A 24459-nucleotide genomic window follows, 5' to 3' on the forward strand; every position below is an offset into this window, starting at 1 on the left:
AAAATCCCAAACGCAGAATGCAAAATCAAACATCCATAATTGAGCTGTCATAGTTTGCTCTGCTCTTCATATTCTGACCCTGTGCTCTCATAGTCATGGCTTGCAAATTGATAAGAGCTCTGGTTTTCTATCTCTTTCCATACTTATGTAAATTAATTTCGCTCTTGTGTCCACACATACTGCCTGGCATTTCCTGACCTTTTATTTTTGGGACCCTTTACTTCAGGGCCTCTCTTGTGGCCATGTAAAGATGGACGGCTGTCAAAAATGAAAAGAACGGTTAGCGATTGGTCCTGTTATTACCCTATTTATCTAAAAATAGAATATTGCCCTCGTCAGTGACATTTTCAAGAGTTAAACGTGAAAACTTTGTTGAATATTCAGCTGCTCAAAGAAACTAGAAGAAATTGCATTCAGTTTATCTGCCTCTATTGAAGTTGCACATAAAGGCAGGTGGATAGACACAAGTTTACTGTTGCAATGTGCAATTCAACATCTCTGCTCCGCCTGCAGTCAGAACAACAGGTGGGTTTGACGAGGATATTGCCTGATGCTTTTTGCCTGTTCAGAAGTGGATTTCCTGAGAGATTATTAAGACCAGTTTTGCATCTGCCCTGCTAGAAACAAACTGCTTTCCTCTTCCATCCATCTTCCCTTCCCTCCAGGGCTGTACTCTGTTTCACATCCTCCATCTCTGACCAATCAGGTTTCTGTGCCTCTCCCGGGTGGGAAAAAAAATAAAATAAGCCCATTCCCCCACCCACCACTTCCATATTTTCCACGCAGCTTCTGTTGTGCGCCACCGTGACTCATTGTTTATTGAAAGGCAGTCTGTTATTGACCACAAAAAAAAAATCAATGGCAAACATCCGCAGTGTAAACTCTGATAACACCGTGGAACACATCAAACGAGCATGCAAAGAGAAAAGAGGAAGTTGCATTTATGTTTGTGTGGTTTTACAGTTCGAGCAATGAGGAAAGGCTGGTGTTACCCTCTCCTCCCCCTCCCTCCATCTGCCTCCCCTCATTTTCCTCATTCCTTCCCACATCTCCCATCTAGCTTTATTTCTTCTTCATGTTTACCCCTCTTTCCCCTTCTCATTCTATTCCTCGCCTTTTCCCTCAGACTGTGTATGTGATCATGCATAACTTAGACTTGCTACCTCTTCTGTCTGTGACCAATATGGCAGACATGGTAACTGTGAAGACACACACAAACACACACACAGGCCTGGATTTATCCAATTAATATAAAATACTTGCCATATCTATCTATTTATCTATATATCTATAAGGTTGGAACAGAGTGCCACCTGCTGGCCAGGAAGAGCAAATGGATCCTTATTTTATTCATGGGTAAAATCAAACACTGGTTGATCATATGAACAACTTACAATTAAGGGGTTTGCTTATATAATTAGCAATAATATAGTTTATCTTTACCTTTTTATTTTTACAATTATTTCATGCCTCTGAAACCTCTACAGCCATTTTAATAGAATAATCACCTTAATGAATGATCAAAAAATATCTATTATTGTGTTCCATTTTTTGTTTTTTCATTGAAAAGTGTCGTATTGATGTTGTTTTTGCCTTATCATTTGCATCAATGTACTCGAGGCTAATGGCTTTAAACCCAGGAAACACATTTGTGTGATTGTTGCAAATATGTTTTCAGTCTCAAAAGCTACGATTAAAGAGAAGAGTCAAGCAGTTCTGTGTGCTGTATTTACAGCGCCGTTTTTTCTTGCTGCAGCAGCAACAAAGGTTGTTTTTTTTATTTATATATTTTTTTAGATAAACACTCAAACATCAGCTAAACATAATGCTAAACGAGTGGAAATTGTGTGGGCTATTATCCTTTTATCATCCCCTTATCAAATGCAGTAGTGTGTTTACTTCAGTGTTACTGATGAAATAGGTCTTCATAAGGGGAGAACAAAAACCTGTGAAAAACAGCTCAACCCTCCCTTTTGTTGTTTCTGCCAAACTCCCTGTGATAGTCAGCAGTTGAGCAGAACGATCCATGCTGGATATTGTGTGCCGTTTGCAGCTGCTGTCAGCCTGTTCTTCTCCCTCTCTCTCGTTTTTTTTTTCTTTTAAATAAGAGCGAACGGTAATGAGAGGCTTTTACAGTCAATTCAGATGCCTCACTGCCCTCTGGAAATCATAAACAGGCTCTTAATTGAAGGGAAATGTCGAGGTCAGCATGAGGCTCAGCTGAAGATTTACAGCATTCATGAGTGTTGGCGTATAACAGAGACCTTAGAAGTGCTTTCATTTACTAGAATTTCTATGAATTCTTTATGTCTCTCCTTCTTTGTATCTGTGTTTCCGTGTCACCTTTTATTGGTGCATACATTGCTGACACCGAATAGAAAGTTGGCTTTGATTTTCTTAGTCGTGTACAGCTTCTTGTGATGGCTCATTTTACTCACGTGCCATTTTTGCGTCTGCGTGTTTGCTGTTTGTTTAACATGTTTTCCTCAGTTTCAGTTTTATGTTTCTCACAGCTACAAATTATCTTCTTTCATTCTATCTTCTTGCTTCTGCAAAAAAAGGAAAAAACACATAAAAGAACAAATTTTTGCAAGTGAGCAACATTAAAGTGCCAGTAGCAGCCCCATGAAATTTAAATGAACTGCTGATAATCTTCTCCCTCTTTTCTCTCTGTTTTTCATTCGCGTCTCTTCTCTGTGTCCCCTGCAAGAAGAGGAACGGCAACTCATCCAAGGTCCATCAACAGGTGCCGTAATAGGAGCGATCCTCGGTGCTCTCATCTTCATCTGCATAGTCATCATCGGCACTATCTTCTTCATCCGCAACCGGCAGGAGGACGCAGAGTAAGTCTTCATTAGCAATCCTGTATCTACTTAATCGTTTATTTAACCTCCTGAGCAAAACTAATCCCCCCTCGAGGACTAAGGCTCATTAAGACTTGTTACATGTCATGAGGGAACCCACCAGAGGAAGCTCTGTGATAAATCCTGACCTGAAGTTTATAGCATGAGGCTGCTGGGAGATTTTATTCCCAAAATGTTCTGCTCTGAGCTCCCATTTCAGCTCCTGCAGTTCCCCTCCTGGGCTTCAGCTGTAAATGGAGATTTATTAAACTCCAGTTTGAAGGAGGGGTTTTCCAATCTGAGGCTTCTTGTAGAGGCCTCCAGTAAATTAACAAACATGCAGCTATTGTTTACCGCCTGTTTGCTGAGTCAGGGGTTAATTAGATTTCGTTGGAGACGCCTTGCTGATGCCGTGCAGCTACTTCCAGTAAACTGATGCAACAAAAAAGATGGAATTTATGGTGATTACTAAGCATAAATGATTAACCATAAATAATGCTTGCAGAGTCAGGGCCAGAGTAAACATCTACTGAGTGATTAATAATTCTGATTAAGGATAGGAAAAGAACCTCTGTCCAGTGGCGGTCCTAGCCTGTTTGGCGCTCCGGGCTAACACTCCCTCTGGCGCCCCCCCCCCCCCCCCCCCCACACACACACACACACACACTCACACACACACACACACACACACACAAATCATATTATGGATTGTACATTAACATAAAACTGTTGTCAAAATTCACCAGAGAAACACACACACACACATATGAAGAGAGAGAGAGTATGCATAGTATGCAAACGGCTACCAAACAGCCATCATAATTCGTCATACAATGAGAACAGGACAAATCAACAACTGACAATGACTAATTAATATTAAAATCTGTAACATAATGTATTGTTTGGAGTTTAGTCTGTTACTGTTACTATTTTTACCATTTCTTCTTGGAGCAACTGTAACGCACATAATTTCCTTCCTGTATCTTTTGCTCGTTTCTCCTCCTCTTCTTTTCCCTTTTTTCTAAACTGAGGACCTGATGGCTTTGAACTTTTCTTGTCCATCTTCCATTGGTTTTAATTTTGCACTCCAGTATGAACACCCATTCCCCAACCCGAGGATCACCACAACATAACCTAACAGACCTACACCTTAGTTCACAGATTCACTTTGTCTAGGGTGTATTTCTGGGATTTCACACAACCCAGGATTCAAATCATGAATACATAATTTACAACATTATGAATGAAATGTGCTCTACTTGGAAGCAGCCGCCCCCTCCTCCCCTTTCGACGGGTTGTGTGTGAGACTTTAAATCATCAAACTGTAAATTATAAATTTTAAATTGTTATTGATCCCTTTACCCCGAGTCCTAAAGCATATATTTATTTTCTTACTGTTCTTATATTTATTGTTTGTTTACTTGCACTGCTGTAACTGGAGTCTCATCGTTTCGTCTCTCTATAAACTGGACTGTATGTAGCGGAGATGACAATAAAGTTTACTTTGACTTCAGCAGCGAGCAGGCGCACCGAGGGCTCTCGCGCTCACTTTTCACGTATAGAATTTCGAAAAACCATCGGTGCAAATTATAAGTCTGTATCATAATGTCTGGTGTTTTTGTGTTTGTTGTTTTGTTTTTATTTTGTTTTATTTTGCGAGTTGGTTATTAGATGCTGCTCCAGCCAGCCAGAGAATCCCCCGCCGCCCCGCCCTCTCCTCCCTGTGCCGCAAGGGAGTAGAGGGCCCCACTCACCTCTTCACGGCTAACTGCCCCTTAGTTTTATCTGCTCCTCAGAAATCAAGAGTTTTGGGGAGGAGGTGTGGATGTGCGCTGTTGCCCAGCAGTCAGATGTTCATGTCACATCTGTCCGCTCTATTCACCACACATATCACCTCTGGGGGTAGCTAGTGCGTCTTCTTACACATCTGTTGGGGCGGAGGTATGTGTGTGTATGACTGGGCCTGAGTTTGGGACTTGTTGCGCCTTAACCCCTGTGGGACATGGCGGAGGGTTGCTCCTCTTACTGCTCCCATTTGATCGTTACTGCCTCTTTGTGGATGTCAGTAGTTGGTGGTTCGGTGCACATGGTCAGATGATCTGGCGTGTTCACTGACCTGCTTCCTTGGAGGTTGTGTTTCAGGGTGGCTCAGGCCTTGTTGTGGTGGGGGTCTCTGGGGGGTGTTGGGCTGTTATCAGGAGCCTGGGGCACAAGGCCTCTGGGCCCGGTCCTTGGCTCGTGTCTGGTGGATGGTCAGCTGCCCATTGCTCCCAAGGAGCTCATTGCTCCTTTGGAGCTCTTGCCCTGCGGCCATGGGGGATCTGTCTTCCTTCTGCTTCGCTGGGCATGCAGTTATTATTGTGACGTGCAGCCTCTTCAGTGCTCTTGGTGGGCTGCGGACGGCCCGGGTCTCCTGGGCCTTCCTCTGTCTGGTTCTGGCTCCCAGGGGCCGTGTTGCGGCGTCTAATCCTCTTTATCAAGTACTTTCATGACAAATGCACACACACTTTGTTTGTTTTTGTTGTTATTTCTCTGTCATTTGGTTTGTCTTGATTGTGTTTTGTTACGAATGCAGCAACTGATGACCTGTCATGTTTTATTTGTACTTGGTCCTTTATTGTTATGTTTATTCCCTATTTTTCTCTTTTTTCTTATTCTTTCTCTTTTCTCTTCTCTTTTCTTACGCCTGACAGCTCTGCATTCTTACACTCCACATATATAAAATAATTAAAAATAAATAAAAAACAGGTGAACAAGAGAAGCCTATAAAGTTCATAGATCTCCTCTCCTCAGATGTGTTTGGTACAACGATGCACTCAGACCATGGTTCTGCTTGTCAAAGCTGCCGGACAGACTGGGTTACTAAAAAATAAAAATAAAAGTTGTGTCTTACCGGTGTCAGCAGCAGCTTTCAAAAGGAGCAACAAGGTGAGCAGTCTCCATTTTGGCTTTGCATCACATTTTTCACAGTTTCTCTAACACTTGGTGAGTAGTTTGGCTGTTTGCAGACAAATTGTTGTCTCTGGTGACCACAGCAACCGGCTTACAGCCAAAGTGATCACACGAAGATTTTCAGTCCAGTACTGCACACCTCTTTCTCTACAATTACTCACCAACATGGTCACAGAAAGCATTTTCCCAAGCAGCCAGAGGTCTCTGCAACCAGTTGGGGAACATGTTTTTCTATTGTGACCAACAAACTGGCCTCTAGGCTGGTGTGATGGAGGCCTAAGGCTACCATCTGTGATTAGCATCTATATTGGTTGATTGTACTATGGTTGCTATGTACAGACACGGGTACCTGTAGTTATTACTTAGTAATGCTATAATTTCACTCTTCAAACCTGAAGAACAAATGTTTTGGACTGCATATCAAATAGCATAATTTGCTATTAAAAAGGCTCAAAAAGCACCAAAAACATGGTCAAGAGGTTGAGTACTATGACTCATGTTATTACCCAAGCCCGAGAGCTGCTGGCATTTGTCAGTCAAAGCAGCCACAGCCAGAAAGAAAAGATAAGTTATAAAAGGAAATTAGGTAAAGAGACCAAAACCTTTTTTTGTTTGTTAGCCACACAGGTCCACATGTTTATTTCTGTAGTAAAATTAGACATTTTAACATCACAGGCTATGGTGGTAGATGCTCTTTTGTAACCAGCTTCAAGTGGCCACTCCAAAAACTTCAGTTTTTGGCAGTTTAGCATTGGCTTCATTTTTCAGCTCTAAGCATGATGCTTGGATGAAACTAGGGTGAATATTGGAGCCCAGAAACACAACTCCACGTGAATGAATGCTGGTACTGCATTATTTCTGCTGGGTGATAAGGTTATTGTTGTTATTTTTGACTTGTTAGGAGAGGCTTTACTGTGTCTGTGGTTTCGTAGAGGCTTTTAAAGGTTTCTTAAATGAAGCTGTGGATCTTATTTTCAAATCCTACGTGTTGACGGGTTCTCCAAGTCCATCTACGGTAGCACGCATTTTTAAAAACGCTTTCTAAAGTTGATTTCTTAACCATCAGTGCTTGTTTTTCTTTAACTCAAAATGTTTGGGTTTTTTTTTCCCTCATAGTGCTGAATTTTGTAAGAAAGGAATCTAGATTAAATGATAACAGCATGTGACATCTTTGCAGTTTGACATTTCAAGACTTTATATTTCTGTGGCCCAAGTTGTTTCTCCGTTGAATACAAAGAAATCTGTCTTAACGAAACAGAGATCAATACCACATTACCACTTTGTCTTTTGTCCAATCAGGGGCCCACCCAAGCACAAGCCCCCTCCCCCAGTGAAGGCAGGCAGCTCAACAGAAATGGTGAGTGGTCGGCGCGGTTTCAGATCAATCCTTATTGTCACCACAATTATATTCCACTCACACACACAAATACACACACAGTCCATTTGGACACTCATGATGGGGCTAATGGCTATTGATCGGAGATCCGAGTTGGCTTACGTGTGCCGAAATAATTAGCTTGGATTTTCGTAAAGAGGTCCATTAGAGCACTCCTCTCCTCGCCATGTCTGTTACTTTACTCCATCACTCACATTTTGATACGCTTGAGCCACGTTATGTAATGTGACTAAAACTCTATAATTTTATGTTGATTAGATTGTATAAAAGATGTCTAAAAGGCTATAAATGCCTTGGCTGAAAGGAAGGTTCACAGGGTTCAACAGTGGAGGTTTATCAGGCATTTACAGGATTTTCTACAAAGCGCCGACTGTAGAACATGACCAAATGACAGCATTATCTCTGTAGCTCTATATTTATGCATAACTCTTTGAGGGCAAGTCTCGGCCAAGTCGCAAGGCTTTTCTTTTAACATTTTTCTTTCAAAGTTGATATCAGTGGGAGTTTTTTTTACATATCTTAGATGGTGTTCTTTTGATGCCTAATGATTGAATATTCCAGCCGTATGATCGTGCAAATGCAAATTTTGAGGGAGCCACATCTGTTATCTTGTTAAATAAAGATAAATGTATTCAAACTTTTAACTTTTTATAGTTAGAACCAGCATTCCTATCAATTATGATAACCCTGTGCTCGCCAGTGTCCTGTAATTGAAATCTTGGGACAAGACTGCTACCGCTGGGTGTTTATAGAGAACGTAAGAAGTCAGCTTCCTTTGGAAGAAAAAACTTCAGGGAGTTTTGTAATGCCTAATTAAACAGGAAAGTGGTGAAAGCTCCATTTTAGTAGAATTTTGCTATAAAATGTGATAAATGTTCTCAACAGCATCAGTCATTTTTTGAACAGACCTTCATTTCCTTTTGCAAATAAAATACGCCAAACTTGTCAGTGCAATATTTAGTGGTCTAGATTAGATTAGATTAGATTAGATAGAACTTTATTAATCCCTCGGGTGGGTTCCTCTGGGAAATTCGATTTCCAAAAAAGCACAGCACCGACAGAAGTTACAGAGTTACATAATATTATATATATATATATATATATATATATATATATATATAATACACACACACACACACACATATATATATATAAATACAGAGACAATATAAATAAAATATACGAAGGGGATAAATAGAATAAATAGGAATAAAAATAAAAATACAAGTGAATTGCACATTTCAAGTATTGAGTCTATTGCACCGTTGACTATTTACAAAAGTATTGCACAAAAGGTATTGCACAGTGAGGTGAAGAGGCACTACAGCTTAGTTGTTCCCCCCTCCTTTGTCCTCCTGTTTCCCCTCCCTCTCCCCTCCAGGGAGGAGTTAAACAGTCTGATGGCGTGTGGGACAAAGGAGTTTTTAAGTCTGTTAGTTCTTGTCTTTGGGAGAAGCAACCTGTCACTGAACAGACTCTTCTGGTTGTTAATGGCCGTGTGCAGAGGATGCCCAGCATTGTCCATAATGTCCAGCAGTTTCTTTAGTGTCCTTTTCTCTGCCACTGTCACCAGAGTGTCCAGCTTCATGCCGACCACAGAGCTAGCCCTCCTGATCAGTTTCTCCAGCCTGGATGAGTCCTTCTTTGCTGTGCTGCTCCCCCAGCACACCACAGCATAGAAAAGTACTCCAGCAACCACCGACTGGTAAAACATCCTCAGGAGCTTCCTGCAGATGTTAAAAGACCTCAGCCTCCTGAGGAAGTACAGTCGGCTTTGGGCTTTTTTATACAGGTGCTCTGTGTTGCATGACCAGTCCAGTTTATTGTCCACCCACAGCCCGAGGTACTTGTACTTGTTGACCACCTCCACCTCCTCCCCCTCCCCCTCTATCTGAACCGGCAGTGGACCTGCTCTAGACCTCCCGAAGCCCACAACCAGTTCCTTAGTCTTTGAGGTGTTGAGTTGCAGGTGGTTTGTGTGACTCCATGCGACAAAGTTCCTCACCAGACTTCTGTACTCCTCTTCCTGATCATCCCAGATACACCCCATGATGGCTGTGTCGTCTGCAAACTTCTGAATATGGCATAATTCAGAGTTGTAGCAGAAGTCAGAGGTGTACAGGGTGAAGAGAAGAGGGGACAGCACAGTTCCCTGTGGTGCTCCTGTGCTGCTGACCACTGTGTCAGACGTGATGTCCTTCAGCCTGACGTACTGTGGTAGTCGGAGATCCAAGCCACCAGGCAGGGGTCCACCTCCATCCTGTTCAGTTTTTCTTGAAGCATACAGGGCCGGATGGTATTAAAGGCACTGGAAAAGTCAAGAAACAGGATCCTGACCGTGCCTTTTCCCCCATCCAGGTGTGAGTGGGCTCTGTGTAGGAGGTACAGGATGGCATCCTCCACTCCGACACCCGCCTTGTATGCAAACTGTAGTGGGTCCTGGGCATGTTGTACCTGTGGTCGGAGGAGGTTGAGGAAGAGCCGCTCTAGAGTCTTCATAAGATGTGACGTCAGTGCCACCGGTCGGAAGTCATTCAGCTCATTGGGCCGGTTCTTTTTGGGGACCGGGACGATGCAGGATGTCTTCCATAGGGCGGGCACTCTCCCCAGTCGCAGACTGAGGTTGAAGACTCGTTGTAGCGGCTCCCCAAGTTCAGCAGCACACGCCTTTAGCATCCTAGGACACACCTTGTCTGGGCCTGCTGCCTTTCTGGGGCGAAGCTTCCTCAGTTGTCTCCTGACCTGATCCACTGTGACACTGGGAGATGTTTGGGAGGAGGGGAGGGGGGGAGATGTCTTGCTGCTGAGAGAGGGATTGGAGGAGGGGGGTGTCATGGTGTCAGGAAGGGGGGGAAGCGAGGGAGGTAGGAGAGTGGGGATTGGACTCTGTAGTGAAGGTGAGGGTGGGGGGGTTGTGGGCTGGTCAAACCTGTTGAAGAAGTTGTTAAGTTCGTTTGCCTTCTCCACAGTCTAATCACAATCTAGATTACAGCAGTTACTTTGACGTTATTATAATCAATAAAAACAACTGATAAGGCTTTAAAACAACAGCTGAATCGCTGTAATAATCTTAGATCTCTTTTAAAAGTGGAGTGCTCTTTAAGCATCTGAATGCAAAAACTGTAAGCAAGTTTCATAGTGCTAGGATCATATGTGAGCTAGCATGGGCAGCAGAGAGCTAAACTTCCCACGTGAAAAGCAAAGAAAGGAATAGAAATTGAATTTTATTGGCCTTTTCATTCATTTAGATTCATAACAAATTACCAGCAAATGAAATTATTGAGGTCTTGAACTGGATGTCTTTCAATCATAATCTGGATATCATGGCTGCACCTAAAAACTGGCCTTCATCAGCTCAAGTTTCATCACTTTCCAAACATCAAATTAAGTTGTGCAGAAACACAAGTAGACTTGAGCCATTAGGTGAGGACACTTGCCTGTTAACCCTCTAAGTCATCCAGTTTTTGATATGAGTTGGTTTTAAAGATTGTTTTTTATTTGTTCCCTGATTGCTAAGACATCTGAGAACAATCTAATAGAAACTAAAAATGCATGTTGCGTAGGGTTGCAATTAGCAATAGGACAGGTGGCCTCACATTTGACTCTGTATACTGTGTATACTTACATACAGAGCAGTTCATGGTCAATTCAAACACTGCACGTTCATCTGGCTGCAAAACAATCCCAAATCATCACCCCTTCATCATCGTGCTTCACACTTGGTATAGCTGGTAAAAGGTGCATGAGCTTAAACGCTGTGTGGCACTACCCATTATGCCTAAACATCTCTACTTAGCCTCTTCTGTCCAAACAACATTGCTCAAAAAATCTTGTGGTTTGTTTAGATAAACTTTGCAAACCTAAGCTGTCCTGTCGTGTTCTATATAGAGAGAAGAGGCTTTCTCCTAGCAACCCTTTGAAAAAAAGCCATACTTGTTCAGTCTTTTTTAATTGTACTGACATAAAGTCAAAAATCAAATAGATTAAGATGTAGCTCTGAGATGTTTTGCAATTACTTTGAGCACTGCATCGTCTAACATTCAGATTTTTACCTGCTGGGCCATCCAATCCCGAGAATATTGTGGCATTTTGTTAACACACACCTGAATGGTCCAGACCAGCAAGCTGCCAAAACCTCACTTAGCTGTTATTTACCCTCTTAATTGCTATAGAAACATGTGGGTGTTGTTCACAGGGCCGCACAAAGTCCTGTGAAAATTCTTTTTCACATGACTGTAGGGTTATGGTCGCCAGCAGTCAGTAGGATAAGCCCAGTACGGTCAACGTGCCGACACATTTACACCTCAGACGATGTTCAGTTTTTCAGTCAATAGCCCTTTTGTTCCATTCACATGCATTTGGTTTGTTATAGAACAATGCAGCCGACTGAAAAGAGCAGCATGCATTTTCTATAAAAATCATCTGAAATGGCTCAGCCATGGAGATAACTAAGTAGACTGCGGTGATAATTCAGGCAGACTTTCGTCCTACATTAATATTACAGATGTTTTTACAATCCGTCACTAAGTTTTTCAAATGAAACATAAAGTAGTCAGCTGAGGTTTCTGAGGAGATAACAACAGAATGAAAAAATAAAGACAAAAGTAAGGTAAAGACACCATGACGTAGTAGCCAAATAATCTTCTCTGAGTTTCGGGTTCATGATATCATGGTAACCCTCCCTAACCTACCACAGCTTGACTACAAGTACTGTTCAGCTGGTGTAAAAAGAACCAAGGGAGACTTCAAAACAGATACACGATAACCTCCAGGATAAAGGTACAACAGTGCAGACACACCTCCCATGGCTTTCTGAATGAAAATGGGCTCCATGGAACAAGACCCCACTTTTGAAAGAGAAACATAAAAAAAGCTCAGCTGTTTGTTCAAATGCATGCTGACAGGCCACATTGCTTCTGGGAGAATATTCTTTGGACAGAAAAAAAAACAAAATTAGAGCTTTTTGGTAAGTCGCATCAGCTTCATGTCCACAAAAGAAAATTTTCAAAGAAAGATCAAAGGAAATCCTCCCTATGAAATATGGAAGAGGCTTACTCATGTTAGAAGGTTGCTTTGCTGTGCCGGTCGCAGGGGTGCTTCAGTCTGTGCAAGGCAGAGAGAAATCATAAAAAAGACGAGTATTTGTTGAAAAAGCATCTGAGGCTGCCTAAATCACAGTTCATTGATTGTCCAACAAGCTAATGTCCCAAAATGTACTTCTTAAAGCACCAAAGGATGGACATGAAGGAAACCCTGAATCTTTCTGAAGTTTTATGAGTCCCTATTTTAAAGCAGTGTAACTGCTCTTGCTTGAAAGTTGCTGATGTCTTGAAGATGTACGCAAGTTGTTCTTTGGCGTTAATGCACGACAATACACTAGTCGTGGCAAAACTGAAGCCGATCTCACTTCAAATTCATCACATGTGAACGCTTGTTTACAGTGCCTTAAAACACTATTATTTACGGACAGTTAGTACATTTTAACCTCAATCTATGATAGTTTCCTAAACAAAACGAGGAGTTTTGGTGACTAAATGTAACCAAACAGTGAGCTAAAACCAACTGAACCAGTCATGCTTTCTTCTTATGTGGACGTATGTGTCACTCAAGAATCAACATCAAAGGATATATTGTGCATGTTTCTCTGAAGCCAGCCGTTTCTGAGACAACAGCAGTATTTCGATGCACTAGGTTGATTTAGCATGTATGGAAAGCGGTGAAACTGGCAAAGCACAAAGAACAAAGCATGCATGAAAACTGGAAGACGTGAAGTTTGGTCAAGCAAAGTTAAACTGGACTTCAAAGTGTAACCCCATTACAAGTTACCGAGAGAAAAAAATACAAGAAAGGCTTGATTGCAGTGATTGCCTTTAAAAAAGGTAAGCTCCAAAATATTAGGCTAAGCCTCCTGAATTTTCCTTCCCTGCCCCTTTCATTATTTAAAATAATGTTATGTTAAAATCAAGCGAAAGCTCTCTCGACAATTGAATTACTGACATGTGGAACCCAATTATTTTTTTCAATTTTAACTTATTTCTGTGAAAATTCTGATTATTGGCCGTAGTAACAAAACGGCAAAGGTCGTGTGCTGAAAACATCTTTTCATGCTTGTAAATGAAACCACTATGAATCATTGTGCGTGTGTGTACATCAAATACACACACGTGTAAGAGTGTGTTATTCTCTCACAGGTTACATATTCTCACTCTAAGATCCTATTTTATTGCACTGTTTCCACTTTGCTCTCTTCCCTGTGTGTTGATGTGGTTTCTGTACATGCAGCTCAACAAGCCATCAGAGCCTCCCACAGCCACAGAGACGGCGCCTCTCAGCCCAGGAGAGGTTTACTACGAGCCCACAGGGAGAGAGCCTGTCACTGTAACTATAACACACATAAATATGCACACACGCACACAAACACGCTCGCAGATACAAAAGCATGTTTTGCTCACTGACACATGAGCCACACTTCAGCCACAGGGGCTCCATATCTGTTTGGACAGCTACACACTGTTGTGGGGACCTCATGGTGTTTTCACTTTGTACCAATCAATCAACTGTTATTAATATTAAGCTGTGAATAATTACTTGAACTTCATAAAATGGTATTCTAATTAAATGTAAAAATGAAAGTCTTCACAACTTCCTGTGTTATTCCATAATCCCTCTGGTATGTAAATGAGTTGTGATAATTACTTAAGAGACATTCTGTAGTCTTCAGGTCAACTGATTTACATATATTATTGACAATCACATACAGTTAATTCCAAAAGTATTGAGACCTCTTTGCTTTCTGCGCACTTTACTGGACTGTAGGTTTAATTTTAAATGGATAAAAATTGTGCTTTTACCCTTTAGTCTACGCTTAATATAATAATAATCAAGTAAAAACATGCATTTATGTAAAGTACTCATACTTTTAATTCAGTGTAGAAGCCCCTTTGGCAGAAGCTTTGAGTTTTCCTGTAACTGTAGATGCTTGCACACATGGATTTAGGCGGTTCATCGTGGCGGATCCATTTCCAGACTGAATGAAAGCAGATGTTAAACATCTTCAGTCCTTCCACAGTTTGGGGGCAGGAGGGGTTAAATTTGGGCCAGTTAATGAAAGTTAGAGATTCACATGTGTAGCAAAACTTACAAGGTACTGGCGTGATTGTTGGGGTGAAAAATCACCCCAGTCTCAGGACAAGCGCACGCTTTAAAATGTTTTCTTCAAGGACTTTTCTGTGTTTGGCTCCATTCATCCTTCTCTCTTCAACCCTCTATTTCTGCCCAAAAAGTTCAATATTTGCCTCATCAGATGCTTTCAGAGTGCATTAAATGCCATTTGGCAAACTCTGAGGAGGCCGCCATGTGCCTTTTAGTCCAGAGTGGCTTCTGTCTAGCTGTTCCACCTCTAAGGCCTAATTAATGAACTGCTTTCCAGCATGTTCTCCTGCATCTGCAGAGCAATTGCGGAGCCAAAGGTTACATAGTGTTTTCTATTTTAAAAGACGGGGCCAGTTCCATTAACATCTTTATGGGAGGCAGGGAAACGTTGTACATTTTTTTAGCATGGCCACAGCCAATGACATCAGTGGATGCAACTTTGGGATCACTGATAGCACAGTAACAGCTCTACACCAACACGTTCGTCTGTGAATACTTCCTCACATGTTGGTTTTTGCAACTTTACTTGTGCGATTTCACATTCTAGAATTGTACCTAAACTATATCCATTCAATTCTATTTACCGCATGTGGAATCCAATCAGGTTTTTAAGGATTAATTACAGCAAAAATTAATTACAACAAACACTAATTACAGCCTTCAGGATCCCACCAAGTGCCGGACGTCCACGATGGTGTTTTGGGGGGTAAATCTGGTCAGTTCAACCTTTAAATAGATGTCACTTTATGCTGAGTTTGATTGCAAAGTTGCACGTAAAAAGTTGTCTTTATTGCACATTAGAAATAATTCTAAAAGGTTTTCTTGATGTCCTGCTAACAATCTGAAAGGACTTTGGTAGAGGATCATTAGGGGGTCCTTTGTCCCTCTTGGGGGGACACTCCCACAGGGTTTAAATCTGGGACTCTTCACCATTTGACCTTAGAACTGAAGAAGCTTCTCGGATGAGAGGTGAAACGTCTTCAAGCAACTCAAAGAAGTCCAGACACTTTTCTTTCCAAGCTCCTTAGACTTCGATGACCTGGATGATTGAGAACCTTCATAGACAAAACCTGACAGGACAGCTTTTCATCTTTTACCATTTTAACAGTTGTTGTTTAGCTATGTAGCAACACTCTTAAACAAACATCATTTCACCTGAGCGCAGTTTGCATTAGACGACAGCGAGGGTCTGAATTCTTTGATGTCACAGATTATTACCTCCACTAAGGAGGCTGCTTTCTTTTCTGTCTGCAAACTCGATAGCTCAAAAATTTTGAATGAATTCTGATAAAGCTTTGTAGGATTTCAGATTGGGGTGATGTTAACAAGAAAATGTGGCTTATTGGATTAAAGTTGACAAAAAACCTTATAATTGATTTTTACTGCACTATAGACTTAAATTATGTTTTAAAAGTAGGTACAGTACTGCCCAGAGCAAGCTGTGGTAAAAAAACAAAATTAACAATACAGTAAAGTGTGCAAAAGCTGAATGCTTTTCTGAATCCACTCTTTACATAATATCACCTTATAACAATTATAATAGTAACTGATAAAGTATGGGATAGTAAGCCTGTTTATGTGTCCACTTTGCAGAACCTGGACGATGAGACCACCGGAGCCCTGAACGGCAGAGCCCCTCCAGTCAAATACGAAAAAGAGCGCAAAGATCATGCAGCAGACGGTCACCATAGCAATGATTTGGATTCTTCTAATCACGAGGTGCCGGCTGCCAACATTTCTCGTGGCGAAAGCTTTGTTTCTCCTGCCATGTACGTCTAGTTTTGGCAACCGGAACACCACGTCACAGGCATATGGGCAAATTCCAGGTCACGTTATTTAGCATGAAAAGTAAAGGCAAGCACACGTTTCCGCCATTTTTCTTGTAAACATTTACAAATGTTTAAAAAGTTTTAGTCCACACATGATGAATGTTTTCAATTTATTTTTATTTACCTTTCTTATTTAGTGGGTGTTATGGGTTTAAATATTTTCTCACTTAATATAAATAGTTTTTTTTTAATCTGTCGTAATGGTACTTGAGACAAAGAATTCGGTCAGTTAAAGTAAAAACAGCTTTTTTTTAAATTAATTTTATTTTTTAACCTCTGCCAACTGGAGCCAACTGGAACATCTTGCCATTAGCTTTCAGACAACCTAGAGCTACAACACAAAACATCGTGACAGACACACGCACATAGTAATCCATGATATTAGAAAACCAGAGAGCCAGTGAAATCACAATTTACAATAATTAAAAAAGTTAATTAGATGGTCAAGAGCTTGTGTAATGCACGTGAACTGGACTACACAGTGCCCTACTTCTGTGTAGTGTTAGCAAATTGTTTGATTTGCTATCAGACGCAATATGCAACATCTCGTGCGATGACCACACGGTCAAAAAATTCTTGTTGTATGTGAGGCTGCCAGTCCTGAGCTCTTCAGTTCACATCTGTGGAAAGTAAGTTCCCCTCTAAGTCAAGATGAAACACCAGGGAGCCGAGTACTACAGGGGAAGTAAAACAACCACATCTGAAGTCCTTTCAAAGCACTCCTCTTTTGCCGCTGCTTGAGTTTAGACGAGGCTGAATTCAACCCCAGGAAGTCCAAAGCCTGATCATCTGGCTCTCCAGGCAGCTTCATTAATCGCTCAAGACATTTGAAAACACATTTCAGTTATTTGTCAAGTCCCAAAATAACTGTAAAAAACCCCCCAACTCATCCTTGCCCAGATTACGGTCCAATAGAGAAACATTCCACTTTATTATGTTGTCAAAGAGCCTCATCTGTCCCTGCAACTGTCAGAGCGACGGGGCTGCTCGTTAGCGCTAACGAAGGGGAAGTGACATCGTTTTCAAGCTCTGTAACCTGGCAACATCACATCATTTAAAGTCCACGATTCATATTTGTTCTTGTTAATTGCAAGAGTCGGTAAGAGTGTGGGCTGGGGAGTGAAGGAGACTAAAGAAAAGCACACACGCAGGAGTGCACACACACAAACAAAAAGCCTCCACCAATTTTTGCTTTCAGTCCTCTAACAAATCACACAGTTAGAGTTGAGGAAAACATCATAAGGAATGTATTACAAAATGTGTAAATGCTCGGCATATATTAGAAGGATACTGCCATTACAGCCATTTTAACAGATTAGAATGGTCACAAAATCCGATATATGCAGATCATTTCGCACATGTCAAAAATATGCAGTCTGCATTTTATCCAAGAGTCGACTTGAAAGGGAAAAAAAACGCGAAAAAGAAGGCGAGCGACAACTTTGCCTTCAGGCTGAATCAAGAATTGGTCTTTACAGATGTCAGATGATGGTACCAAATCATGGACAGTGTAAATAGTATTGATAATATTGATGAATAATATATTGTTGGTGAAATGTGTACACATAAAAAAATAAACAAGTGTAAGTGTCATCAGTGCCTCTGTACAGGGGATGGAAGTTTGTTAAATGTCAAACGAGCGACTAAAAAAAGACAAAACAAAGTGTATATTACTATTTTGCTTTTCACGGGTGCATCAAGGTTGTCACTTAATACTAAAATGTTTTTGAGTATATAAAAAAATGATGTGGATTTTACTCCGTGTTCATATTACTCTGCATGGCATGATCGGTGGCTTGTTGAAACATTTTCCCAAGGCTGTTTGCGGAATAATCTTCATTTGTAAAAACATTTCTGAATGTCAGAAAAGAAAGCTGTTTTTCATTTCTGTCTCAATGCATCTGTCATACTCATGCACACCACGAGTCCAATTTAAGTTGAGAGAGCGGGATATTTTTTTGTTTTTATTTTTTCCTTTTTTTTTCCGTCTCACGACGGCTCCGCGAGCTGCCTGTTTTAGTCTCGAGCACTAATCTTAAAATGCAGTCAGCATGGAATCGTCGTCTCTTACGGCCACTGAGCCCAGCTCACACAAAAATACGCCAACTTTTTTTTCTTAATCTTGGGTTCTTGCTTCAGACTTTGAGCCGCACAAATCTTTCAGAGCCATCGTGTTTACTGTCAGAGGGCAGAGAAAGGCGGGCAGCTGATAAACTGCAGATTTGTCAGCAGGTATAAAAGTTAATGGAGGTGTCACGTAGACATAGATGGAAACAAAAGAGAGAGACAGGGATACAGTGGTGCATGGTGAACGTAGATTGATAGAATAATAACATAAGATTAAGGAAAAACTGGAAGACTTATGGGAAATTAAAACAACAAAGTAGAAAAATTCTGATCACAGCTTTCACTCTGCACAGTAGACGCCAGATGATATTTGTTTTGCCGACATACAGTATGACAATCATTTGTTTTCTTCATATGCACTATGCTTAGTCATTATAATAGTCCCACTTTATGCTGCTACATTATCATTTGTCCCCAAAAGAGGCATGCGTGTTTTCCAAATTATGTTTACAGTTTTCATAATGCGACAATTAGCTGAAATTAGCTGATTTGCTAGCTAATGTATAGCTAAATCCGGCCAGATGGAGGATAAAAGAGGACTTCTAAAGCAGCAAATAGTGTTAAAAGTTTTTGTTGCATACCTACTTTGTCCCACTAAGATGTTTATTCTCATTAGAGGAAATGTCTGCATGCTGCATGGGCCTATTTCCATATTTTATAAGAAGAGTCGCCCCACATTAACAAGTATACGGCCTTTTGACTCGCTTATATGGTGCAGTGTCAGACAATCGTATATGATGTATTTTATAGCCCCGACACAGAACAAAACTGTCATAAAGGGAAGTCAGTGTAATGGTTTTGCTTTTTTGTTGCTAAATTATTTTCACAAAATGAATGAATATTTAGTTTCCTGTGGATTTATTGTGTTTAATGCGTTAGCCAGGAGGCTGTTCTTGAGAGATTGAGCAAGAGGGAAAAGACAATCATTGGGACCCATTATATCAGAGACCAATGACTCAGCAAACCATTCAGTTCTGAGTTTCGACTCTGCCGTCTCATTTAAGGATCATTCGGTTTTTCCCAGAGCCTTGCGTTTAATAGAGTTGCTTCATTGTGAGGTATCTGGAATTAGATTGTTGCCATTTCCAGGAATAGATATGAAGCTGACTCATAAAATGCAAACTGCAAAAACATAATTCGGTTTACACTACAGGCTGCCAAACAGCATGGGTCCACAGTTACAAGATGGTTATCGGAGGTAAGTGCAGTGATTTTACATGGATTATCTGTCAGATAAAGGCTCCGGCTTCCTCCCTCTGTGAGAGGTGCAGTGTTGCCTTTTGGCCCAGGTGCTTTGCTCAGTCTCCCCACTTCCTCTGTTATTAGTTCAGCTCCAGAAACACAAGCTGTGAATGCCAGTGGTAATATTGTTCAGTCTGTATTCAGTCTCTCATCCACCCTCTTTGTTTTGTTTTTCTTCTCCGATCTCTCGTTCATTCATTGTCATCACAGCTTTTTATCACGGAGCCAGACGTGCCTTCTTTATGTTATTTTTAGCTTTTCAATTCTCACATTTCTTCTCTGACAGTAGAACAGATGACGAAACTGGGAAATACACAAACACGGGATGTGTTTGACATTGATAGTGACAGTGCTAAAACAGAAAAAACAACAAAAACACTGGAGATCAAATCATCTTATGTGAGTGTTTATTGGGTTTTCTTTCTTTTATTTTGTGTATCACAGATCAATTATCATTTTGTATGCTTTTTGGGAATCCTATTGTACATGTTTTACAACTCATTGTCTTGTCAAATAAAATGTAAACCCAAAAGACAAGAAGCCTGTGTCATTATTACCTCTAACATCTTCCCAGGAGCCAGAATTAATCTGAACGGTTAAAGATGTGGCGAGCCCAAAGATTGTGATTAATATCTTCAGGTAATGTTTGTCGAACATCTGGCAATGTTTGAGCTTCGAATTTGTCATTTTGCAAAATTTACTTGTGAAAAGACAACTTTTGCTAATGATTGTTAGCAATTATTTTATATTCTTGTATTCAGTTTATTAAAAGGTGGCAGTGACAATCATCATGACATCACCAGGAGTTTTGAAACCTCACAAATGTTAGCATTTTGGCTAAGTCAAAGGGGATCATATGTGGATGACAGGTTAAAGTTACCAGCTATTACTAGCAAGTTTGGCTAACAAATGCTAAAGTTGCAACTTGAGATACACATCTGCTAATTACTGTACTAATGTAAACTTTTAGCATACTGACTTATAACATCTAGGCTTGTTTTCAAATTTAGAGGAAGAAAGAGACCCTGAATGTGTGACGTCACTCCTGCAACACGCTAAAAAACAAATGCACGTGGCTGTATTGGTTGTGGCAGGCAGCAAGCAGTATCATGTGTGGCTTTACTTTTCAAAATGTGATGTAATTCTCTCTGCAACATTTGTGGTAGCCATGATAACACATCTAATCTGAGGAAGCGACTGGTCAAATGCAAAATATGTCTAAAAGCTGAAGAGTGTACCTACTTGAAAGCCTGAAAGCCAACCTCAACAAAGGACGAGCAATTAACGTTAGCACGCCTGTTGTCAGTGTACAAGAAGTTGAACCCATGATGATAAAACTTTTAATGAGGCATCAACAGCTTCATTGACATCTTCTTCAGGTAATTAATTAGGTAGTTAGATAAGTTGGCAGAGAAATGGGGCTCTTTTCACTGTTTTGTTTGATGTTTTAATTTAGCACTTCCTTTTACACTAGCTGCAGTCCAGCTGAAGGGAAGTCAGAATTTCCCAGACTGGAATACTTCAAGTTGGATTTCCAACTGGAAAAATGGCGGCTGTGAACGTAAATGGTACAAAAACTGTAAAGCATTTAATCTGTAGTGTTGTATCCTTGTGACCCACTAAAAACGCAGGACGCAGTGGAACACAGCAATCGTACATCTGAAACCTTTGTATGTAGCCATTACCAATGGTAGTGAAAGATTACTATTTAATATTGTATAATGCAAATGGTATGATATGACCCTGGTAGCTGGTGTGGTGTCTAAAAAGCTACCCAACCCTAAGTAACAAAATAAAATATATTAGAATTTCTCTGCCCAAACCTGAAGCACAAACTAGTCTCTCTTAAAAAAAAGGGCAGTGGAGACGTTTACTTCAGTGCCTCCAATTAGTTGGTGTAGCCTAGCCACCCATAACTGGTTACAGACGCCTTTGCTGGGAAACAAAAACTCAAAGTAGCCACTAACTACAAGCCTTACTTGTAGTTAGTGGCTACATCAAAATACTTTTTTTCCCTGGGTCTCAGGAGGATAAACCAGCAACCAGTTGTTACAGGTGACGAGCGATGAAGCTTCAGTCAACAAAAATCCGGCAAGGTCTTTCCTCTTTACACGTCAAATTGGTGTTGCTAGGAAACCAACCAGGACCCTGTACAAGGTGAACAATAACATCTTGTTTGTCGCAAAAGAGATAACACCTTTATAACAACATATTTCATACAACATATCATACTATCCGGTTTGAAGCCTTGCAACCTTTCAAATGGAATTAACAGCAAACTCCTCTCAAAATAGAAACGTGCATTCCAGTTGGAGTTCACAGATTTTTGGCATCTCTTTTTTTATTATCCTTCTTGAAATGTTTTTATTGATTCCTTGTTCACTGTGTTGTTCTGTTTGCCTTGAAAACTAGTTTGAAACCACCTTGTTTAAAAGAAGATGTGGAAGATTAGGTTCAAATAAAAAGCGATCTATTTTGGAAAGAAAACATCGACTTTTAAATGATTTTTGTAGTTATATCTGGGTAAACTCTCTTCTGCAACCTTTCCTTATAAAAGTATTGGCACTCCAAAAGAACACTTATTACACTTGTTTATTTCCAGCTCCATATTTGTATTATTTCTGTTCTTGCAGAAGCGTAGAACAATAATCACAAATAATCCTTAGGTGTCTCATGCTGCACCTTAAAGCACACCTCAGTTCATCTTCTGTTTGGAGAAGCTAAACAGGAAGTTGTAGCTTCTCCTGTTTTAATTCTCACTTGAAGCAAATGTTCTTCTGATTAAGTGTCAATCATAAAGAGTAATTTTAGACTGAAAGTGGATTTCTGTGCTCATGGGACAACTGTGCATCTGAATTGACCATATGGAAGATGATATCCCATCTCACTGACAGAGATGGGCAGTAAACAGTACTGTAAACTGATTACTTTTTTCAGGTAACGAGTAAAGTAAGTGATTACTATTGCAAAAACGGTAATTAGATTACCGTTACTTTCCCGTAGGAACGCTGCGTTACTGCGTTACTAAAACCGTGATTTTTTTGCAAGAATGTCTCATGACAGTGACGTAAGCGAGTGCGACGTTTGTGACAACAGCTGTGTGCAGATCAACAATGGATCATATATGAGTGCGGGAGAGAGTATGAGCATGCAGCGTTTAAAGCGTGGAAGTACTGACCTTACTTTGAGTTTGATTCCATAAAAAGTGACAAAAACATTAGCGTCCATCGTGCGTGGGAAGAAAACTTATTTTTACAGCGAAAAAAACCCCTAAACTTCCGAGCAAGCACCGAGTAGCTACGACGTAATGGGAAACTCACAGAGAAACTCGCGGATTCTTCAACTGACCGCTTCGGCACACCTGCACCAGGGCAAACCTCCGCCTACCCCACTCCTGCTTTACAGGTGAAAATAGAGTAAAAGGACCGCTAGTCTTTGATGTTATTTATTTTCTGCTGTGTTTTACTTGCATCTATTTGAAAGAGTGAGTGTAAACACAAAATATATATATACATATTTTATGTGCTGGAATGTGTAGAAAATAAGTTTAAATGTTAAACTAATTTCTTCCAGTCAGAGAATGTTGCATATAATTACATTTTTGCTTGATGCATAAAGTTAAAAGATTAAAACTAATAAAACAAGTTTTAAAAAGGGACTTTTCCATTTGATTACATTTTGTATGATGGATTGTAGAAAAAGTAGAATTGGGCTGAAAGATCTATCGCTTTATCACCTCTTCAGGTTGTAAATCGTGTTTTAAAAAAGTAACTAAGTAATTAATTACTTTTGAAAATAAGTAATCAGAAAAGTAACAGGATTACTTTTTGGGGGAAGTAATCGGTAATTAGTTACTGATTACTTTTTTCAAGTAACTTGACCAACACTGCTCACTGATAACATCAAGCAGAAGAACTGAAGTTTGGGGATTAGCTGTACATACACCAATCTTATTGTTTGAATCCCTGGTTATGTTTAACAGCAGCTTTCACTACTTTAAAAATGTATATATGAGAGAAAACAAACTGTAATATGTCCAATTTAACAATTAACTCTAACCAAGGTGAAAATCTGCTGCAATGTCTGTTAAAAGTAAGCATCAAACATTTGCACATCACAGTGTCCTTAGGCAAGATATCGAACCTCAAAGTACACCTTGAGGCATCCATCGGTGTGTGAGTGTGTGCATCACAGGCAATAGTGTTTAAAGGCAAAGAATAAAGCCCTGCATTATTGTGTGTGAATGGGGCGAGTAGTAAAAAGTGATTTAGGATTAGAAAAATCCTGTTTAAGTATTTATGCCTTTAAAAAAACGGATCAAAACATTAGACTTTTAACACAAAATGAATCATCAATAACAACTGCTTATTGTTACTAGACCTGATGTATTGTAATATAGTAACAATCTGTATTTCAGTGCTCACTTTCCAACAATTTATGTCAGTGTTTGTATTTCACTTTTTTATTAACAGTTGTCATTGAGTGGAGCTGATCTGAAGCCGCTGTGAGCTCTGCACCAACTTAAAAGTCATAAACAGAAAGATATTTATTAAATCTGCAGGGTGCTCTGTCTATTGGAAGGACTTTTATTTACGGAAAACTGATAAGCTGTAAGTAATCGTGTCCTGCAGCTCCATCATCAAGTAAACTAACACAGGATGTAAAATATGGCTCTTTAACTCTTATTCTCCTCTGTTCATAAGATCCTATATTCCTGTTCCCTGGCAGCAGGTCTGCACTTTATTTTAAGCTTATAGTGTGGCTTCCGCTGTGCCCTGTCAGATCAAATGAGATGAGACACACTCATTGTCAGCGAGCATTTGTTCACTTTTGTAGCTAATTAACCGTATCTTAAGTTCATCCTGGTCCCTGCTGGGCTCTGCTTTTGACAAAGATATAAAGTGAACGAGGAGAGGGT

General features: G+C 40.3%; 1 protein-coding gene across 1 annotated transcript in view; it reads left to right on the forward strand.

The window, feature by feature from the left end:
- The window catches only part of LOC113014137 (nectin-2-like), a 321873-nt gene extending 301747 nt beyond the window's left edge, over positions 1–20126 (forward strand). The window contains exons 7-10 of the mRNA XM_026155452.1: positions 2711–2843; positions 7095–7152; positions 13474–13569; positions 15937–20126. Coding sequence (XP_026011237.1) covers positions 2711–2843; positions 7095–7152; positions 13474–13569; positions 15937–16122 — 473 coding nt within the window. The 3' untranslated portion in view covers positions 16123–20126. The remainder of the gene's footprint in view (positions 1–2710; positions 2844–7094; positions 7153–13473; positions 13570–15936) is intronic.
- Positions 20127–24459: the final 4333 nt, after the last annotated feature.

Source organism: Astatotilapia calliptera, chromosome 22, assembly GCF_900246225.1.
Source record: "Astatotilapia calliptera chromosome 22, fAstCal1.2, whole genome shotgun sequence".
Taxonomy (NCBI): Eukaryota; Metazoa; Chordata; class Actinopteri; order Cichliformes; family Cichlidae; genus Astatotilapia; species Astatotilapia calliptera.